This window comes from Theobroma cacao, chromosome 1, assembly GCF_053813885.1.
Source record: "Theobroma cacao isolate CCN51 chromosome 1, ASM5381388v1, whole genome shotgun sequence".
NCBI classification, from domain to species: Eukaryota; Viridiplantae; Streptophyta; class Magnoliopsida; order Malvales; family Malvaceae; genus Theobroma; species Theobroma cacao.
In genome coordinates this window covers 19,330,489-19,350,914 of record NC_142639.1, presented here as the reverse complement: position 1 = coordinate 19,350,914, position 20,426 = coordinate 19,330,489, and the positions used below count along the sequence as shown (strand labels likewise).

Sequence of the window (20,426 nt, the reverse complement as noted above, 5' to 3'; positions counted from 1 at the left end):
TGTGAGTGCATTGAAAAATTTATGTAAGTTGTTTTTACTATGCAGGCTGGATAAATAAATAAAAGTCACGTTATACTGTCGAAATTTTATTAAAATTGGTGGGTTAGTCACTGCAATGACCAGTTTCCGTGGACTGCCTATTAGAGGGGCATGGTAAACCTAGTTATATAGTTACTCCGATTGTAGAGGCGATGAGGGTAACTCCCAAGGTAGTATTAGAGCTCACTTCACGTCGAACCCCCACGTGAATGTGTAACTCGGCCAACGTCAAGGAACGGCTGGTTTTAAAAATAAAAATGTGTTTCACGTGTGAATATTTTAACACCCTTGGCGGACTCGGTTAGATGCCTCGACCAAGGTATCCCCGAGGATTAGTTTTGGCTTGAGCCTTGTTTTAATAAAAGACATAAGCCTTAACAACTGTTTTGGTAAATTACAAATATTTTATGGTTTAAGAAATAAATTGGAAACATTATGAAATGGGTTGAAATTTGTTGTTTAAACTTGCCTCCATTTTACTCGCCTTTAGATATTTATGATAATGTCTGTTTACTCATTAGGATTTTATAATCTCACCACCCTCCTTTCCACCCATTTCAGGTTCAGTATAGACTGTAGATAGCTGATCTCATCGAGGACTACCATTGGATCTGCATTTTCCAAACTGTAGGTTCACAATCCTCTTTACTTTTGTTTATTCGAGGGCCCTCTTGTTATTGTAAATTAAATTAAATATTTTGGCTTACTGTATTTCAGTATGTATAAATTTATTTAGCTTTTACGCTATAAAAATTATTCACGTATAACTCTATAAATATTGTTTTATAAGAAAATAGAATATTTCCCTTAATATTTCTTTTATTTTCTTATTATATTCAAATAACCGTAATTTCATTTTAAATGAAGATTTTAGACTTTTAAACTCATTTTGAATATGAATTATGTATTCTGTACTTGTATATTACGTTTTAGCCAGTTTTGAAATTTTTGAGAAAAAAAATGACCAAAATACCCCTGTGTGGCGAAAATTTTATTTTGATTGTTTTTGATCTAAAATAGTGTATATTCTCTAAAAACTCGATATTTAACAACGATTGCTCACAGGAAAGGAAAAAAAACTGATATGTAAGCCTTGCGGGGTTCCGGTTGGCATTCCGGATAATGAGTGTCAATCGGGACGTCGCGGCGATTGTCATGGGCCTGAGGGAGGTTCCGGGTCGTGACAAATATGCTTGCTTGGGCTTATTAGACTACGTCCATTAGGCCCATGCACCGGTCATGGTCCGAAATTTGGGTCGTGACAAGATAGAGCACAAGCTATATTAAAAAATGTTGACTTGTCTTCTAATCAAGACCAGTAACAAAGGAGTATTGAGACAGATGAAATTAAAACGTATTTAAATTGTATATATTTTTCAACTTATGAATCATGTTGGAGACTTTTTGGATTTCGAATACATTATTGAGAACTTGCAATTTAAAAATCAATAATTCATTTACCGAATCGACAAAATGTTTACTCTAATGATAATGAGAGATTAGATAGAATAATTCATAGACCAGATGTAAGGAAAGCCGTGTTTATAAAATGGATGGTAACTAATAAAAATGCTAAACACCTTTTCTATGTTGATTTCCCAATAAAATTTGTTTGGTATAAGCAAGAGATGAAATAGAAGAGAAGACAACAAAAAAGGTGCATTGGTAGAATAAATTATGTACACCTGAAGTTAGGTGAATTAAATTTTATGTTTATGGTATTGAATGTAGTCAACGAAGTCACTAGCTATGAACAAATTAGAACAATCAATGGTATTATGCATCCTACTTATCAAGCAGTATGTAAAGCGTTAGGTTTGTTAGGTGATGACCAAGAATGGAATGATGCACTAGCTCAAGCTACACAATGGGCTTCAAACTAACAACTAAGGCAACTTTTTATACCTATTATAATGTTTTGTGAGATAATAGATCTGCTAGCACTTTGGGAAAATAATTAGCATTTGTTTGCAAATGATATTAACTATAGATTAAAGTGTGCATTTGCATTTTTGCAATACTCAATTTTGAAAGATCATTCAAAAATTTATGTATTGATTGCTTTGGAAGATATATTCAACAAGAATTGTACCCCTTTTTCCGAATTTAAATTGCCAATGCTAAGTTAACCAAGTTTAAATTTACAAGAAACTAAACTTACATATGAAGAGATGAACTACAATTTAATTCAACTTCAAGAATTACATTCGTAGTTAGTATCAAAACTAAAAAAATGAATATTAATCAATGTATTAAACAATCAGTTGAAAATGACAAAGGAGAAATGATATTTGTTTATGAACATAGGGGTACAAACAAAACATATTTATGGAATACTATTATTTCTGGAATCCATCTATAGGTAAAATTGTTCTAGCACTTTTTTCAAGCATTGCATTTTTACTCTTACTAGGTGGCAGAACAATTCACTCAAGGCTCAAAATCCCTTTAACAATTAATGAATGTTCTATAAGTCAAATTAAAAAAAAAAAAAACTTAACTTGCCATATTTGTTCAAGCATGTAGCTTGATAGTATGAGATGAAGCTCTTATAGTTCATAGACATCAGTTTGAAACTTTAGATAAGACTTTAATGACATGTTTGGTTGGGAGAATGGTTTTTTCCCCCAAAAAATTTTCTCCCTATGTTTGGTTTGTCTTTGGAGGAAAGGAACGACCACTCTTTAAAATTTTGCAAAATCTTGGAACAGCTAGTACCACCCCTCCCCATAGTATTAGTTATTCCACTCCCATGGAAATAGAGCTCAAAACATTTTGAACTAAAATGTCCTTAATTACTTTTAAAAATTACAAACCTAAACTTATAAAATTATTGTTTTAAATTAAAAAAATTAAAAAATAGTAATATTTTAATATTTAAAGTATAAATAAAATATTAATTCTAAAATTATTAAGTGAAAATATAAATTAAAAAATAAAAAATACAAATAGAGAAAAAGATAAAAAATAAAAATACTAATACTTAATAATAAATTATTACATTATTAAAACTTTAAATTTTTAATAAAAATAAAAATTAAATGATTACAAAAGAAAAAATTTAATTAATTTTGTCTTTTGGTATAAATTTTATTAAATTATATAAAGAGTAGTTTTGTTTTTGATGAAAATAAATCTCATTATAATTAAGAGTTTAAGTTTACAAGTATATATTACAAAATATTTTGAATTTAAAAATTAATTAAAAGTATTAAAATTTTAATCATAATTATATTTAAATTGTAAATAAAATATTAATAATTAAATTACAAATAAAATAGTAATATCTAAAAACTAAAATAAAATAAAAATAAATAATATATATAATAAAGAGTTTTTTTATTTTGTTATCCTCTATTCTTTTTTTATTCCAAAGTTATTTTTACTAATCAAAAACTGCAATAAATCATAATAACTATTTTTACTCTATTCCATTTATCATACCAAACTATATAATAACTATTCTATTCTATTTCATTCCTATCTATTCCGCAAACTAAACTTGCTGTAAAAAGATGATAGTGATTCCATTAAAAGTACTTTAAATCCTTTTGGAGGAAAAATAATTTTATCATAAAAAGATTTTAGATAAATATTACCTGTTGCTGAAAGTGGAAGAAAAACAGACACCGTGAATGCTATGATAAACCAATCACTATTGTGGGACCAATACAAGTTACTCCGATCAAAAACAAATATGAGATTGCAAAGAGACAATCTTGATGAAGAAACAAGGGAGGGAATTCAAGCATCTTGCATAATGGTTATTAGATATAAGCGGCAGAAATATTCAAACAATAATCCATGAAAATGAGGATGATTCAAATTGGATTGAATTACCGCATGATTTGTTACTCCTATTAGTAGATGATCCAACATCAGGTATTGTCTTGACAGTTTACGACAAGTATTATGCAGATCTTTCATATGCTTTACAAAGCAAAGAACGATTGTTACACCTTATAATAAAATAGTGAATTCAATAAATGCTTATATAATTAACATAACGAGGATCTACAAAGACGTATTTGAGCAATGACAGAATTTCATAAGTAGCATTTACATGTGCCTAGCCTTGAACTTTATTCCTTCTGTCCAAGTCAAATATATATATATATATATATATATATTAGAAAAGAGTTTGTGTCTGAAAATTGAATGAAAGGAGGGTGGATTTTCAAATCTTTTAAGTGATTCTGTGTATATGTAACTTGGTGATTCTTTTCCCAGTTATTTTTAGGTGACAAAGACAAGATACCAGTTTAATAGTTCAAACTTCACCACAAGGCAAAAGTTATATTTTATATCCTTTGAATTTAAAATCTTTACCAATTTCTTTACGTTCTTATTCGGATGAACATCGTATTATATTTTTTTTACTGCAAGGAATAAATTTACTCGTTTTATAACGTTTCCTTCGGATGGCTTCCTTGACGGCTGAAGCACGCTAAAACCCTAAACCCTTATTAAAGGTCAGGCACATTTCTTCTGGATTCTTCTGTCCTCCCTTCATTTATGCTCTCTCTTTCTCTCGCTCTCTAAGACCTCTCTTAAACTCTAAAACGTTGTCCGCTGCTTTGCCACCGCGCTCCGCCACCATGTACCGCTTTGCCACGTCCCTTGCCTCTAAAGCTAGGTAAACACCCCCACCCCCCACTCTCTCTCTTTTCTTTTCATTCTTTTCAAATTCTAATCAACTTTGCGCCATTTTAACTTGTAGGTTGGCTAAGAACAACACCCAATTGGTAAGATTCTATTCTTTCATTTTTTTTTTTACTATGAATCTCTTGCTCTGTCTTTTTTTTCTTCTTATACAACTTAGTGTTTGGAAGGGTGTAGGCATTTGATAAGGATATTTGTTTTATTACAGATTGCTAGTAGATTGAGTTGGAGTCGAAACTATGCGGCTAAAGACATTAAATTTGGTGTAGAAGCACGCGCCTTGATGCTTAGGGGAGTTGAAGAGCTGGCCGATGCTGTTAAAGTGACCATGGGTCCAAAAGTCAGTCCTTCATTCATATTGCATTTTCTTCTTTGTTTGTAATAGATTATGGCAAATATGTATAATACACACACACACACGCACACACAATATTAATCATGGAGCAAATGCGATGTTCTTTCAATATGCATTTTGGGTGGTGAAAACTTAAAACTTTTCTTTTCAAATTTTGTGTTACTTGAAATTCACTTAGATAGGCATTTGCTTTTGCTGTTTTGGAAAATTAAATCCGTTCTTCTTTTCAAAATTAATGTGAAAATTTGTGTTTTGGGTTTCACGTTTCAAGCTTCATTCGGTTTAAGATTTGTCTTTTAACTCGCCCTTATTAACGGGCTATAGATTATTTAGCTATCTTCTCATTTCTTCCTGTTTTGAGTTACTGATTATACAGAGTCTGGTATGTGGCAGTAACTGACTAAAGTTTGTTGCTTTTTTTGGTTGACTTTTGCCTAGGGGCGTAATGTTGTTTTGGAACAAAGTTTTGGGGCCCCGAAGGTGACAAAAGATGGTGTTACCGTAGCCAAGAGCATTGAATTTAAAGACAGAGTAAAAAATATTGGTGCTTCCCTAGTAAAGCAGGTTGCAAGTGCCACCAATGATGTTGCTGGGGATGGTGAGGGTTCATATGTTACACTAGTGTACTACTCATGTAGTAAATCATGTTTGTTAATATTTATGTTTTTCTTTTCCTAATGTCATGGAGGGAAACCTTGGAAAAACACCTCACATTTACTGAATTTACTAAGGGTATGATCTAGAATAAAGTACAGTGCTGCTACATGATCTATCTATCCAACCCTACGTTGTGTGAAAAGACTTTATTTCATTGTTTGTTATTGTTATATGACACCAGAGAAGATGTTGGTAACATATGTGACAATCTGTAATGATAAATCTTGATGAGATGGAAGTGTTTACTGATGCAAAACTTGTCTTGTTTGCAGGCACCACTTGTGCGACAGTCCTCACCCGTGCAATATTTGTTGAAGGATGCAAGTCAGTGGCAGCTGGAATGAATGCCATGGACCTCAGGCGAGGAATTACAATGGCCGTTGATGCAGTGGTGACAAACTTGAAGAGCAGAGCACGGATGATTAGCACATCTGAGGAAATTGCTCAGGTTTGCTTCAACAAAAATAGCATTTGTTCTAAGACTGAAAGGCTGAAGCTTAGAGAAGGACCATTATGACTTGATAAGGAGTTGTATTTTTCATTGTTTATTCTTTGCTCTGAAGGTTGGAACTATATCTGCAAATGGAGAGAGGGAGATTGGTGAGCTAATTGCCAAGGCTATGGAGAAAGTTGGCAAAGAGGGTGTTATTACCATTGCTGTAAGTCATTTCTTGGGTTCTTCTGTTTATCCCATTTCTATTTCTTCAAATCTTTTATCACTAAAATTGTTTCTTGGAATCTTCTTTCCTTTTCTATATCTTTTCCAGTTGAGTCATGTTCTCTATTTACAGTGGCATTTTCTGTCTGGTTGGGTTTGAGTTCTTCAACATTTATGAATTCTGTGTCTCCCTTCAATTTTTTTCAGGATGGAAAAACCTTGTGCAATGAATTGGAGGTTGTTGAGGGAATGAAGCTTGACAGGGGCTACATATCCCCTTACTTTATCACCAACCAGAAGAACCAAAAATGTGTAAGTATATTTTAGCATAATATTTGTTGGTTCCTTAGCACTATGTTGCTAGGAAATGATGGGGCATTGCCTCCTTTTTTTTCCCTATAAACATCATCGTAATGTGACAAACAATTGCTTTAATTTTGCCAGGAATTAGAAAACCCACTCATTTTGATCCATGAGAAGAAGATCTCAAACTTGCCTGCTTTGGTTAAATTTTTGGAATTGTCCTTGTCAGTGAGTGGCTCTATCTGAGGAAAACTGCTAATTTTATGCCATGTTATCACATTGATAGACCAATATGGTTGTGTGTTTACAGAAGCAAAGGCCTTTACTAATCGTTGCTGAAGATCTTGAAAGTGAAGCACTTGCAACTCTCATTCTGAACAAGCTTCGTGTTGGAATCAAGGTATTTTATTCTTTTCCATGGAAAACTGTGGCTAGTATGCAGGCTCTTGCTGTCAAGGTTGGGCTCTTACTTTTCTAATTGTGGTTGGTTTTAAGGTGTGTGCCATTAAAGCCCCAGGGTTTGGAGAAAATAGGAAAGCTGGTTTGCAGGACCTTGCTGCTCTCACTGGAGGCGAGGTAGTCTCTCTCTCTCTCTCTCTCTCTCTCTCTCTCTCTCTCTCTCTCTCTCTCTCTCAACTTAAGACTTTGCATTATTATTTGAAGCATTAACCACCATATTCCTCACACTGTTCTCTTTATAGGTAGTGACTGAAGAACTTGGTCTTAATATCGAAAAGGTGGGAGCAGAAGTGCTTGGCTCTTGCAAAAAGGTAGGTTAGTCAATAATATCTTTCTTGATAGAATAGTAATATGTTTTCAGGCTACAACAGTTTGAAGAGATAATCTGCTTATCGTTCTCTACTTCTCTAGTTAGGTTGACAAGTGTAGGTTTTTTTGTTTGTATTTTATTACTTGTTAGTCTGGTTGTGACTTTGTGGCTGACTTCTGTGGGCTGCAAGTTTAGGTTACAGTATCAAAGGATGACACAATTATCCTTGATGGGGCTGGAGACAAGGCTGCCATTGAAGAAAGATGCGACCAAGTTAGTTTTTTTTTCTTTTTTTGAAAGGCCCAAGTTAGTTATATTGCTGTTTTGACATATCTTTCATAACTATCAGGCTTGTTTATATTGCAGTATTCAAACAATGATTTATAATTATTAATGCAGATAAGATCTGCAATGGAATCAAGCACTTCTGATTATGATAAGGACAAGTTACAAGAGCGGCTTGCAAAGCTTTCTGGTGGTGTTGCAGTTTTGAAGGTTAGTTACTCTAGCAAGATGAGAATTTGTCAAATTTTGTCACTATGGGTGAATGTGAATAAACCATGGAATATCTTACAACAATTTAATTGTTGCCCTTAAACTGTCCTCTTCAAATGATGCACTGATGGAAGTTTGTTTTTTAGATTGGAGGAGCAAGTGAAGCAGAAGTTGGTGAAAAGAAGGATAGAGTTACTGATGCCCTAAATGCGACAAAAGCTGCTGTGGAGGAAGGAATTGTTCCTGGTAAGCATTTAAATTGGCATTGCAATTGGTTGATTTTGTTGGTTTATGTTGTTTTAGAATATCAAAAGTCTCCTATTTACAGGTGGTGGTGTTGCACTTCTTTATGCCTCAAAGGAGCTTGAAAACCTACACACTGCAAACTTTGATCAGAAGATTGGTGTTCAGATCATCCAGAATGCTCTTATGGTTCCAACTCATTATACTTCTATCTTTGTCTTCAATGGAATGTTCTCTACAAAATCTTTATTTTCAGAACAGTGAACATGACATATACAGAGATAAATTTCGGGTTTAAGAACTGAGTAATGCTGTTTATGATCCTTTTCTAGTGTATGCTTCATAAGGACCCAAATTAATCTTGAGCTTTATTGACTGAGTATAGTTTATGACAAGTGCCTAGTGTGTGCTCTAGAGAGATTGCTTACTTCATAATTTCAATGTCATTTCTACAGATGCCTGTACACACAATTGCTTCCAATGCTGGAGTAGAGGGGGCAGTGATTGTTGGCAAGCTACTGGAACAGGATAATCCTGACCTTGGATATGATGCAGCTAAAGGTTTATTTTGTTTTCTGCAAAAACATATTAAAAAGATATCTGGTTTAGAGATGATTTTGTGACCTGAAATTCTGAGGAGTGTTTTTCCCTTTGTGCTTGTGCCAGGTGAGTACGTAGACATGGTAAAAGCGGGAATCATTGATCCATTGAAAGTCATAAGGACAGCCTTGGTAGATGCTGCAAGGTAAAAAATCATGGAAGTCTATTATCTAAGTACAATCTCCCCATTGTAAAAATAGTATTATTTCTTTGAGCAACCCCAAAAATTGCCACTGCTTAATTATGACTTTGTGCAATGCAGTGTGTCCTCTTTGATGACCACAACTGAAGCAATTGTTACCGAACTTCCCAACGATGAGAAGGCAGGCCCAGCAGCCCCAGGTGGCATGGGCGGCCTAGATTACTAAGCTTTCACAATTCACAGGCAGGAAGAGTGGGGATGCTGTATTCCAAATTTCTTGATACAAATTTTTTATATGACAAAACTGTAACAAGAGAAGAGAATATTCTAGGGCAGAGAGGAGCTGGCATCCTTCCTTGAGAACTTTCTTGTCTCCCCTGTTCATTGAGTAATCCAATTTTTTGCTTGTGGTTGTTTCTCTTTTCTCCTGCAAGACTCCCAACATCACCTGATCATAGTGGCGCAAGGTGTTTGTATTCCGTGGTTAGACTTGTAGTAATGATCTGTTATGTGCAAAGTAAATTTACCTTACAACAGCATAACAGAAAATGTACTCGTAAAACTAGGAAACACCTTAAGCTTTTCATTTTTTATTAAAATTTATACCATCAGTCAAAAGTCAGTTGGTGTTATGAATTCAACTAATCAAGCCATAGTAATTCAATTTGATGTCATGAACGTGATATCAATTCAATCGGTGAATTTATACTATAACCATAATATGAAATTATGTACGGTGAATTTGGTTAATACGTGGTGGCATGGGCAGGCGAGCCTGAGGGTTGTTGCCGCATCAACATTTATACAAACAGCAACCTTCAAGGAACAACAGTTCTGTTTTGCTGGGGAGTAACATGAAAATGAAGAGTCCTTGGGTGGGGTTCATCTCTACTTCGGAGATCTAAAGTTAGACCAAGGATCTCCAGGATCAATAACAGGATCTAAAATTTAATATGATTATTTAATTTTATTTTTTCGCTATTTTTATTTTCAAAATATTAATAATTTATAATAAAAATTTATTTTATTGATAATTTAGAGAGAAAAATAGTGAGAGGTGAACGAGGTGGAGAGATAAAGAAAAAGTGAAAATTGAAAATTTTTATATGTTAACATTATGTTTTAACATCTATAATATATATAAAAGTAGAATAATGGGTTGGATCAAATGGTTGACACTTGTCATTTTCAATTAAATTAATTTTTTTTTGTACAACTTGTACCAAAATTACGTTGTTTTTGACATTTGAAGGGTTTTTTATTTTTATTTATGAGAAAATTATGAGAAATAACTTCTTCATAAGTTCAATTCAAAAATATCATTTTTTATAATTTTAACTATTTTTAGCCAATTTTTTACATGACTTGACAACAATACCCTTTAAACAATTTTAGACAAGTTAAAATGGTTTCAGTTTTCTCTATCCCGCCATCCAGATAAAAATTTTAAAATTAAATCTCGATTTCTCTCTCTAGTCAAATACTGTCTATCTCGCTATTCGAAGATGACATCAAGTTCTTTCTTATTTTGTTTTAATTTTTTAAATAGTGGATCTTGAGGTTCTCAAGGACAATGAACAGCGATTTTGCTATTCTATGGTGATTGCAAGCAGCATGATGAATTTGGTAATTTGATGCTTTCTGGTGATGACTTGTTTCGAAACGTGTGCTGCGATGGAGATACTTGTGTTGATGAGTTGGATCAGATTAGTTAAGTTGATGGGTTAAGGGAAAAGAAATAGTTGAAATATGTTTAATGGGTTTTATAGTGGTTCACGATTTTATTGTGTTTGAAATTGAGATGATTGTTAACCATGTTTGCTGGAGATTTTTTTTTTTATGAGATTTTAAATTAAAATTGTTCAAGAAATATTTTGTAAAAGGAGTATTTTTTGTTTTTGCATAAGGGGAATGAGCAAGGCCCTCCCCAATAGGGATTTATTTTGTCTTGCTTTGAAGGGTTATGGAGTTTTGTAACCTATCTTTTATGAAATGCACAATTTCGCGGCTTAGCAAAAAAAAAAGTACGTGTTTTAGGTTTTTGAATTTATTGGTTTATTCATAGAATCCCAAAGTTAAGGAATTGAAATTGATTAGATTGGTTTTTAAGTATTACGAGACTAATTTTTAGGCATTTCGTAACTTAATCACTGCTTGACTGATTTTTAGACATTACGTGATTGATTTTAGGCATAACGTGACTGATTTTTAAGCATTGCGTGATGGATTTTTAAGTAATGCCTAAGTCACACAATCCTTTATTAACTAGTCACGCAATGCCTTACTAATAAGTTACGCAATGCGTTATCAGAAACTAGTCACGCAATACCTTATCAAAAACTAGTCACACAATACCTATCAACTAGTCACGCAATGCCTTATCAAAACCTAGTCACTCAATGCCTTATCAGAAACAAGCCATGCAATGTCTAAAGTCAGTCACGCAATATCTATCAGCTAGTCACGCAATGCCCAAAGTTAGCCACGCAATGTCCAAAGTCAGTCACGTAATGCCTAAAAACTAGTCATGTAATTCCCAAAAATCACCAAAACTACTGAATTCCATTTAATAAGATCAACAACTTCAAACGATACACCATATTCCATTTAACAACATAATTAATGAATATGAATGCTCAAAATGCTCAAAATATTCAAAAGTTTTTCTTCATATATTAAATATTACTCTAAAATGATTAACAATGCTCAAAATGCTCACAAGTTTTCTTCATGTATCAAAAACTACTCCAAAATGCTCAAAATGCTTAAATTTTTTTTTTGTAAGGAATACTCCAGAGATGAATAGTCTGGTGAGAAAAGGTCAAAAAATATGAGTCAGTTTGAGGTGTAGACCTAAACATACTTGACCCGTTAATAGGTTTTGGGTTGAAACGCAGAGTCAAATAAATGGGTCGATTTCATTAAGGGTAATTTTGTCCAAATTTTAATTTTCTTAGCTAAAAACAGTTAAAATTATGAGGATGTCTATTGTCAAAAACACGTTATGCGTAAGACCCATTTAAAAAAAGAACTCTTTATTTATTTTAGCAAAAAATACTTGAAAACAATAATTTATAACTTTTAATGCTTAGAGGATAGATTCATTTAATATTTATCAATTGTAATTTAATTATTTTTTTGTTTATCTTCTCTTATTCTGCATAAACTTGAATCCATAGTATTTAGATATATTTTTCATACATGAATGTTTAAATTTCAATAAATATCCATCCAATTCATTGAACAAAATAAAAAAAAAAATCAAAAAAGTCAACTCATTTCTCAATATATATAGCATACAATCATCATTGAATAAACAAATCAATTGAATTTGATAACCTTTAACTATTCATTTTATATATAAAAGACAGATATTATTAGAAATTAGTAACTATTTTATATTGATAGGATTTTTACATTATACTATTATCATATATTCTATGATTGTTTATCTTAATTACAAATAGTATAGGTTATATATTCTTTCATTTCTTAATATTTTATTATATATCTAATAATCTTTGATAGAATTATTGTCTTTTTTAGATAAATACTATTTTATAACTATATGTATATATATATATATATATATATATATAGATGCAGGTTTTCGATAATTGAAATCACAGCAAATAACTTAGCTTTAATTAATACTAGTTAATCTTTTCCTCTACTAGCAAGAACCATCCATTCATGTTCAATAATACAATATAGCACAACAAAAACAAAAAAAATAGAAACAAATATATATGGCAAAAGGAAGAGCAAACTGTTACCATAGTTAGACATATGTGACAATTATATAACAGCTTATATTCCCTTAACATTTAGCTAATTACAAGTCCTGCATGTTGATTACATCATCTAACAAAAATAAAAACCTCCAAATCACAAATATTATTTATTTTGTTTGAATAATATTTTTTTATTAAAAAATATTACTGCATGTTTAACAGGATTATTATCATATTTGGTTAAGTACTATTTTAAAACCATATATTTAGCAAAAATTTTTAGTAATTAAAATCAAAATAAATAATTATCTTCAATTAATAATAATTTATCTTTTTTTCTATCAATAAAAATCATGTATTCATATAATTGATTAATAGAATATAACTTTTCTTACAAATTATTTTAAAAATATCAAATTAAAATCTACTTTTTTTTTTCGTAACATAGCTGCGAGCATTATCTTATATATAATAATATGATGATAATTTCACAGAACCATCACCAATAACTTTTTCAGTCTATCTCTTAACTTATGGAAAACCTATTATCGAGAGAGGCCGGTAACAGCTATACCACCAAACAAGGGTAAGCATACTAATGAATAAGGGGAATACAATTGCCATTCTCCGATTTCCTTTCTCTTTCCATTTCTTCTACTCTCCCTTTGACTAACATCTGCCGCAACCTCTCTCTCTCTCTCGCTAAAGAAACCCTAGCTCCACTTCCGCCTTCCTCCGCCGGGCGATCCTGCCAAAACCCCACTTCCTCACAGCGGTTTATTTTTTGCAGAAGCGTTTTCTTTTTCTTTCTGCCGCCGCCATCCTCCACTGCCTTGTGCTTCGCCCCTGTTTCGCATCCACTCTCCTCCACTGCTTTGTGGGAGTCCGTAACTGAGGCTTTCATTTCAGTGAATTAGCAGGTTAATATTCTCAGATATATGGCTCATTTCAAGTTTCAATCTGCTTATAATTTTGAAATTTGAAGTCTAATACTATCAGCAAAAACCGAGGATGCTTGTAAAATCCTTTTGCCCTTTTTCCTAATTGTACTTGTGTAAGTTCAAGGATATATGAAATGAATCATAGACAAAGAGAAAAACAGAAGACCGTCTCATCAAGTAGCCTCTGACCATAGTTTCCAATGAACATGTTGAGTAAAAATATTAAGATATTGTTCGCATAGACTTGTAGGCTCTTAAGGTTGATTTTTCTTTAATTTCCCTTTTTTCTGTTTAATTTAACTTTTCGGAGCAGTTCTTAGTTTATAAGCTCTATAATGCAATATATTTTGCAGAAAAGGGTCCTAAAGGATGTGGTATACAAGAAAGGGTGAAAAAGTATCGTAAGAATTTTTTTATGGAAAAAATGAAAAAAAGTGAGCCATTTGTTCAATGAAGACCATTTAATTTACTTCATATCTTACATTGAACTTGCCTGAGTGTTAGCTTCGGCAATAGATCCTTGGTTTGATGCATCTGCACATGCTTTCTTGTATCTGTCAATTGTTACTCTGTCACTGAAAAATTGTCAACAGTAATTCAGGTTCTTTGAATGAGATTCCATGTTGTCTGATCACAAAAGGATCATTTTATTCATCATGCTTAAACACCTTACTAGCAATTGATATTATTCATAGAAGTTACATATTTGTAACAGAAGGAAGCTAGTCAAATATTACTTTTCTATCAAGGATGAATCTGATTTCTCCTGTGCATCGGTAAGGATGAATTTGATTTCTCATGTCATTTCTTTGATCAGGCCCCATTTAATCCAAGAAGAGGAAGTTATGTTTAATTAAAACAAGTTTAGAAACACCAATCCTATCTTCCTCTAAATCTTTCCTCTAGTTTCAATTTTTCAAATCTCTGTGTCTTTCGATGCCAAGCTAGCGAGCCCTGCTCCTGTCAGTCTATTGCAAAGTAATTTCACTGATTGTTTTCTAAACCTTTCCTTGTTCTTTTCATTAACTTTATTTTTAATTTAAAATCTTAGAAGCTTCAGATTGTGATTGCATGTTTCTGTGAATACTGAAAACACTCTTGGAAATCCTGATTGTATTTGGGGATGATAAACAAATTAGATTATTTTCCTTTTTTTGACCCAGTTGCTGCTTCTACTTGGTCATGTACACCTCTGAGCGGTTGAGCATGTGTTCTTTGCTGTTACCAAAATTTATTCTTTCAGTACAATCTTAGTAACACTGATTTTAAAAAGATATAGTTCAGTAGTAATGCATGAATTTAGTTGATGACTTGGTTAAGACCTATCAGATTGTTGCTTCTTTTTTTTTCTTAACATTTGAAGTTCGTAATCTTCATCCATCTCTTGGGTTTCGTTGGCAACCTCAGGGTTGGCTAATAACAAATTTACCATGAATTAAGATTCATAGGATTAAGCTTACAGGTAGTTTAAAATGTTCCATTAACCAGCAAATTGGGTGTACTGGCTGTTCTGGAGCATATATGCTGCCAATTATTTCTGTGTGTGTGCACACAGGCACCCATGCCTCGTCTCCTTGATACCCTTGCTATAATAGTTTGTGGCTTTTCTTCTATTAGGTTGCTTGTAATCAAATCATTAATGGGAACTGAAGAGTCAAAGGACCCATTGAAAGGGGTTGACTGGAAAGCAATCGGTAGTGAGTTGCAGAAGGACCCCAGTGCTGGTGCTAAACCAGTTATAAAGAAGCGGCTTCCTAAGAAGATTAGACAAATTCCCGATTGTTATTTTCTTCCTCGAATGTCCCTACCTTCTGCTATTGCCTTCTATGGAGCATGTATTGCTGGTGGTATTGGTGCTGGGATGTTGCTGGAGGTCTGGATAAACAAGAAAATTAAAGGTATACGCAAAGATACTTATCTTCATTCGTCTTTCTCTTAGAACGAAGACTGATTCTTTTACTCTCTGCAAGACACGTGGCATGATCCATTTGAACTTTTAGTATTATTATTATTTAAAAAAAAAAAAAAGCCTATTGGTTGCTTACATGAGATCAGTTTAGAGAAAAATTGTAACTGCAAACAGTCTCCAATGGCTGAGGCCAGTGCAGAACTCTTTTCTTCAATTATATGATAGGGATACATATCCTGAGAGAATAGAGTGGGAAAAGCACGAGCTTAATTTTGCGAAGAGACTTGAAAGAAAGGGGAAGGCCTTGTGCACACCTTATACCGGTATGAAGGGTGTGCATGGCAGTCAACAAAATGGCCTGCAAAATAACATTTTCATGAAAACACTGGGGGGGTATGACTTGGTGTTTCTGGGAGTTAGTCAAGGACCTCATTCTTGGTTTGGCAAAGCATGCATCTGAAGTTTGATGTAGAGCTATTGTTAATGTGTCTTTTGTCCTAAAATTGCAGAGGATGGAGGCGTCATATGGGAGTTTGACAAATAGGGATTGATATTATTACTAGAGTTTCCAATCATTCCCTTGCTGCGAGAGTTTCAACATGGGAGTCATGTCAGAATTTTGCTGTGTTAATGTTTGATAACATAATGGTCTTCTCTTTGCTTTGGCTTTAACTAATTTGGCCATGTAAATTACGATTTGTTGAGATAACTCTTGACTAGATGATTTCTTTTGGTACATATGGCAAAATGAATATCAACCATCGAATTGATCTCTCTCCCTCTGAATTTATAGCTTCTTTTGTACTCATCGATTTTTCATATGCACATAGTAGTTACAAATGGAGCCTTGTACCCATATATGTAAACGAACAACTATGGCCAAGGTGGCCCATGCAGGGATTGGATCCAATTCCGTAAGACTTGCGAAATTGATTTTGCTTTGCGTAGTTGGCCGATGGTGATACGGTATGTTGTTATTTTCTTATGAGAAGCTTTTCAGTTTAACACCGGGAGAAATATGGAAGTAGTAGGTATTAGTTATGGTTAGTCAAATTATTATTAAAAGAAAATAATTTTTCTTTATTGAATGTATTATTCTTATTAAATTTAAGAAGAGCTAATGAATTGATTGATAATACTTTTGGTTACAAATATCATCTTATCTTAACTAGTGTCATCAATAAACATCAGTTACTATTTATTTCCACTTAAAATTTAGAAAAAGGCAGAAGGGATACTGCATGTTTCAGAGATTTCGGTCTCGCACAAACCTTCATGGCTTTTGTCTTATTACACGTTCAGCATAACGCCTTGATTTCTGAATTCTGTCGTGACAAAATGCCTGCTGCTTGAATCGAGGTAATTAGTGGACTTTACAGACATTATTCCTTGATGTAAAGAAAAGACAATGTCAACTTTGGTGTAAAATGAATGAAATACCTTTGAAGCGAACACAATGTCAACTTTAAAATCTTACAGAGAAAATGAATCAAATACAGTTGGTGGGTGCAAAACCCCTAAATTTCTCTCTCTCTTATTTTATTATTTATTTTTGCGAATTCCATCGACACGCGACCACACGAGGGACATGAAATTGATAGTAGTTGAATTGAATGAGCTAAGGATAAGATTCTGTTCTATATTTGTTGGATGCGGCAATCATTCTTTGCACTCGATAGATCTTACAAGTTAGTAATGATCCCACTAGTTCTTTTTTAAGTCCAAAGTTGAAATGTGGATGGATCCCTTATAATTACCAACCTCGAGACATATTTTCATGCATACATTATTATTAAATTATATTATTATTTCATTATACATTGTTAATACATTAAATATAAAATGTGAAAATCATGTAAAAACTGACTTCACTGACAACTTTGCTGTGAGAGATGAGTAAGTAGATCAACCAGAAGGTAATTAATACGAATTAGACGCAGGGGAGGGGAGCCATTTATTTGCACACTATTTATAACATAGTCAATGCAAATTTTGGTTGGCTTCACTTAATATATTTGTAGGCAAAGTGAAATGGTTTATTTTTTTCTATATAATTAAAAGTATCTTACTGTAGGGTTAATATATTAATTAGTGAATGAAATTTAGTACTGGGAATAATGGACCAAGGTCGGGAGCTAGGAGGCAAGGAGGAGTTTGAGAGGGTTGTATAATGGGCAATGGTCATGAAGGAGTTTGGGAAGAAGAGCCCCCACCTGGGCAGCACTTACTAAAATGAGGGAGGGGGTGGGTGACTGGTGACTTGGTGCTGGGGAAAGATGAGTGGGACCCTACCTGAACTCCTGACCCCGAATTTTTATATTGTCGGTTCACTGGGCAACATGGCACGCTCCGCCCTTGCCACGTCTTCACGTTTTACGATGCATGCTTCTTTTATCATTTTCTTCTCTAATTTTTTCTTTTTTCAAATTACTATTTACCGATAATACGTTTTAATTTTCGAATCCATTTTTAATTATTGAATGCCTAGAGAGTTCGGCTTAATTTGTCCTTTTCAAGAGAAAATGTGGTGCAATGATTGTATTGACATGTTTACTATTGTGATTCATTTGTTTTGTCAAAATAATGATGAAGCTAAAAAAAAAAATTCTATTTGATTTTTCTTTCTAAGTTCATTTCAGGTCTGATCAATAATCATATCAAATAATGCAACAATGACAACTTGTGTCACACATAAGCATAAAGTATAAGCATTTGTGCCAAGAAAAAAAAAATATGTGGCCCTTAAAAATGCTTGGATAAGATATGGTTTCCCCTTTATTTTTTTCCAAAATTTTCTGATAATTTTTAATGTGTCCTTTACTGTAATTTAATCAACCAGCCGGAGGCAAGGGCACCCAACTCTAATCTTTCCTAGCTGTGTCTATCCCAAACCCAAGAACCAAAAGGTGAACCACTATGGTCGTACAAACCCAATGGCATTTGATTTGATTAACAAGCTAAAGAATCATATCAAACATAAATTTTGTACTAGGAGTTTTAGATTCTAAAATTTACATAAATACTATAAGAATTATTATTACGATAATAGTAGTATGATATACCTATAATACTGAATACCTTTGGACTTTATCCATATATAGTATGATCGATGTATGCATTGTAATACTTAATTCCAATTGCATATCCTAAGTAAAGTGGTTCTTTTTAACAATCTTGTAACTTCAAATAACTTTATTCTTTGAAAACATTATACTTTGCACATCAAAGGTTGCCCTTTCCTTTAACAGTAAAAATACTACTAGTTAGCCTTTTATCTGAACCTTTACTTAATAGAGGGAAAAAGTCTACAAGGAGGGGCCGCCTTTCCCTACAAAAACGAAAAGGGCAAGTGTAGTAAATTTCTGATTTGAGTTTGTTGTTTGAGAAGCAAGAAAGGAAGGAGAAGGACCTTGGATTCTCCAAAAATGGAAAGGTTGTATCTCCCCAGTGAAGAAAAGATTGCTCACCCCAAAAAAATGAAAGAAAAAGAGGAACAAAGAAAGTATAGAAAATGTTGCATGATTGAAAGTAGATAGGGAGGGAGAGAGAAGTTAATTTTAAAGTACAAAATGATGAAATCTGTTGTCATAGGATGTGCCTCAATGTTAAGGGACAGTCCATATGAAGAAGAAGAGAAAGATGTTTCTTATCTATCCACCGTCCAACTGCCTCGACCCACCTCCAGCTGACTCATTTTCAACCAGATTCGGGCAACTACGAACACATCCATATCATTGGAGTTCTTCTTTTCCTTTTTTATTAAACTTTTTGTGAGCAATTTGAGCCTGTTTTTGCCCTTTCCATTATTATGTCTTTATTTTAATATTATAATGTAACAGTTGCTTGTATTTTTTTTCAAGATGACAATATTAGGTACCCTGTTACCAGATACCCGCGAGTATCCGATCCGGTAATATAAGATTAGAGTATCTTATAATGGAATTGGATTAATAATTTCACTACTTATATTAAATTCAGGTACTACCCCTTGGGTACTTATCTCGAATCCTGATTATGATTTTTTTTAATTTCATGTAATTAAAAATAAATTTATATTGTTAATTAAATTATTTCATGAAACTATGATTATTAATTAACTTGTAATATCTTTTTATACATATACTCTATATATTGTGTTAATTTATAAAGAATATAATTACTATTATATATATACTTTTAATATATATACTTTAAATATAAACATATTTACTTCCCATTTTGTATTAACGTTACAAAAATTATAACTTATAAAATAATTAATTATAATATATATACCTTTATTTATATAAACTTATAAAATATATACCCAAAGACAAGTTGTAAGATTAGAATGGTTTTAGAACCTATTTATTTGTTTTAATTTCATGTAATTAAGGACAAACCCATATAGTTAATTAAACTTGTAATGTCGTTTAAATTGTTGTTTGGATATTTATTTTAAGTTACTTAAGTTGATATTGGAGATATTTATTTTTTATTATTTAAATTTAAATTTTATTATTTATGTTCTTTTATAAATTTAATTATTAGTGAATTATATGAAATATGAATGAAAATATTATTGTATATAGATACAGGTACAAATTCTGGTTCGGGTAATTAGATACCCATAAAGAGTATTTTAATAATTTTTTTACATAATCGGGGTTTTTAAATAGGTTTGGGTAATTATCGAATAGTGGGTATATATTAGGATTTAGGTTAGGGTAATAAATTTAAAAAATATTTGAGTAATTATAAGATTTGGATATTTCATTTTTTAATCGAATTCGAGGTCGTGTATCACAAAATTAATGAATACCCTATCCATTGTCATCTTAATTTTTCTTTTTACTTTGTTAAATCTCATTCATTTTTTACTATATATATATGCTTAGAAAGGTTGCTTGCCTTACGACCTCACGCATCTTCGAAAGTGT

General features: G+C 32.6%; 2 protein-coding genes across 2 annotated transcripts; both read left to right on the top strand.

Moving 5' to 3' along the window:
• Positions 1 to 4,474: 4,474 nt before the first annotated feature.
• On the top strand, positions 4,475 to 9,339 carry LOC18612864 (chaperonin CPN60-2, mitochondrial-like). The gene is made up of 18 exons (XM_018114266.2): positions 4,475 to 4,675; positions 4,760 to 4,784; positions 4,910 to 5,041; positions 5,495 to 5,654; positions 5,986 to 6,161; positions 6,277 to 6,372; positions 6,579 to 6,683; positions 6,816 to 6,902; positions 6,985 to 7,074; positions 7,170 to 7,250; positions 7,376 to 7,444; positions 7,639 to 7,716; positions 7,843 to 7,938; positions 8,085 to 8,184; positions 8,267 to 8,370; positions 8,637 to 8,742; positions 8,848 to 8,926; positions 9,044 to 9,339. Exons 1-18 carry the CDS (start codon positions 4,638 to 4,640, stop codon positions 9,147 to 9,149), a joined length of 1,728 nt encoding a protein of 575 aa, XP_017969755.2. The 5' UTR covers positions 4,475 to 4,637; the 3' UTR covers positions 9,150 to 9,339.
• A 3,819-nt stretch (positions 9,340 to 13,158) lies between these two features.
• Positions 13,159 to 16,293, top strand: LOC18612860 (krueppel-like factor). Its single transcript, XM_088803077.1, has 3 exons — positions 13,159 to 13,577; positions 15,216 to 15,496; positions 16,017 to 16,293. Exons 2-3 carry the CDS (start codon positions 15,238 to 15,240, stop codon positions 16,049 to 16,051), a joined length of 294 nt encoding a protein of 97 aa, XP_088659203.1. The 5' UTR covers positions 13,159 to 13,577; positions 15,216 to 15,237; the 3' UTR covers positions 16,052 to 16,293.
• The last annotated feature ends 4,133 nt before the right edge of the window (positions 16,294 to 20,426 follow it).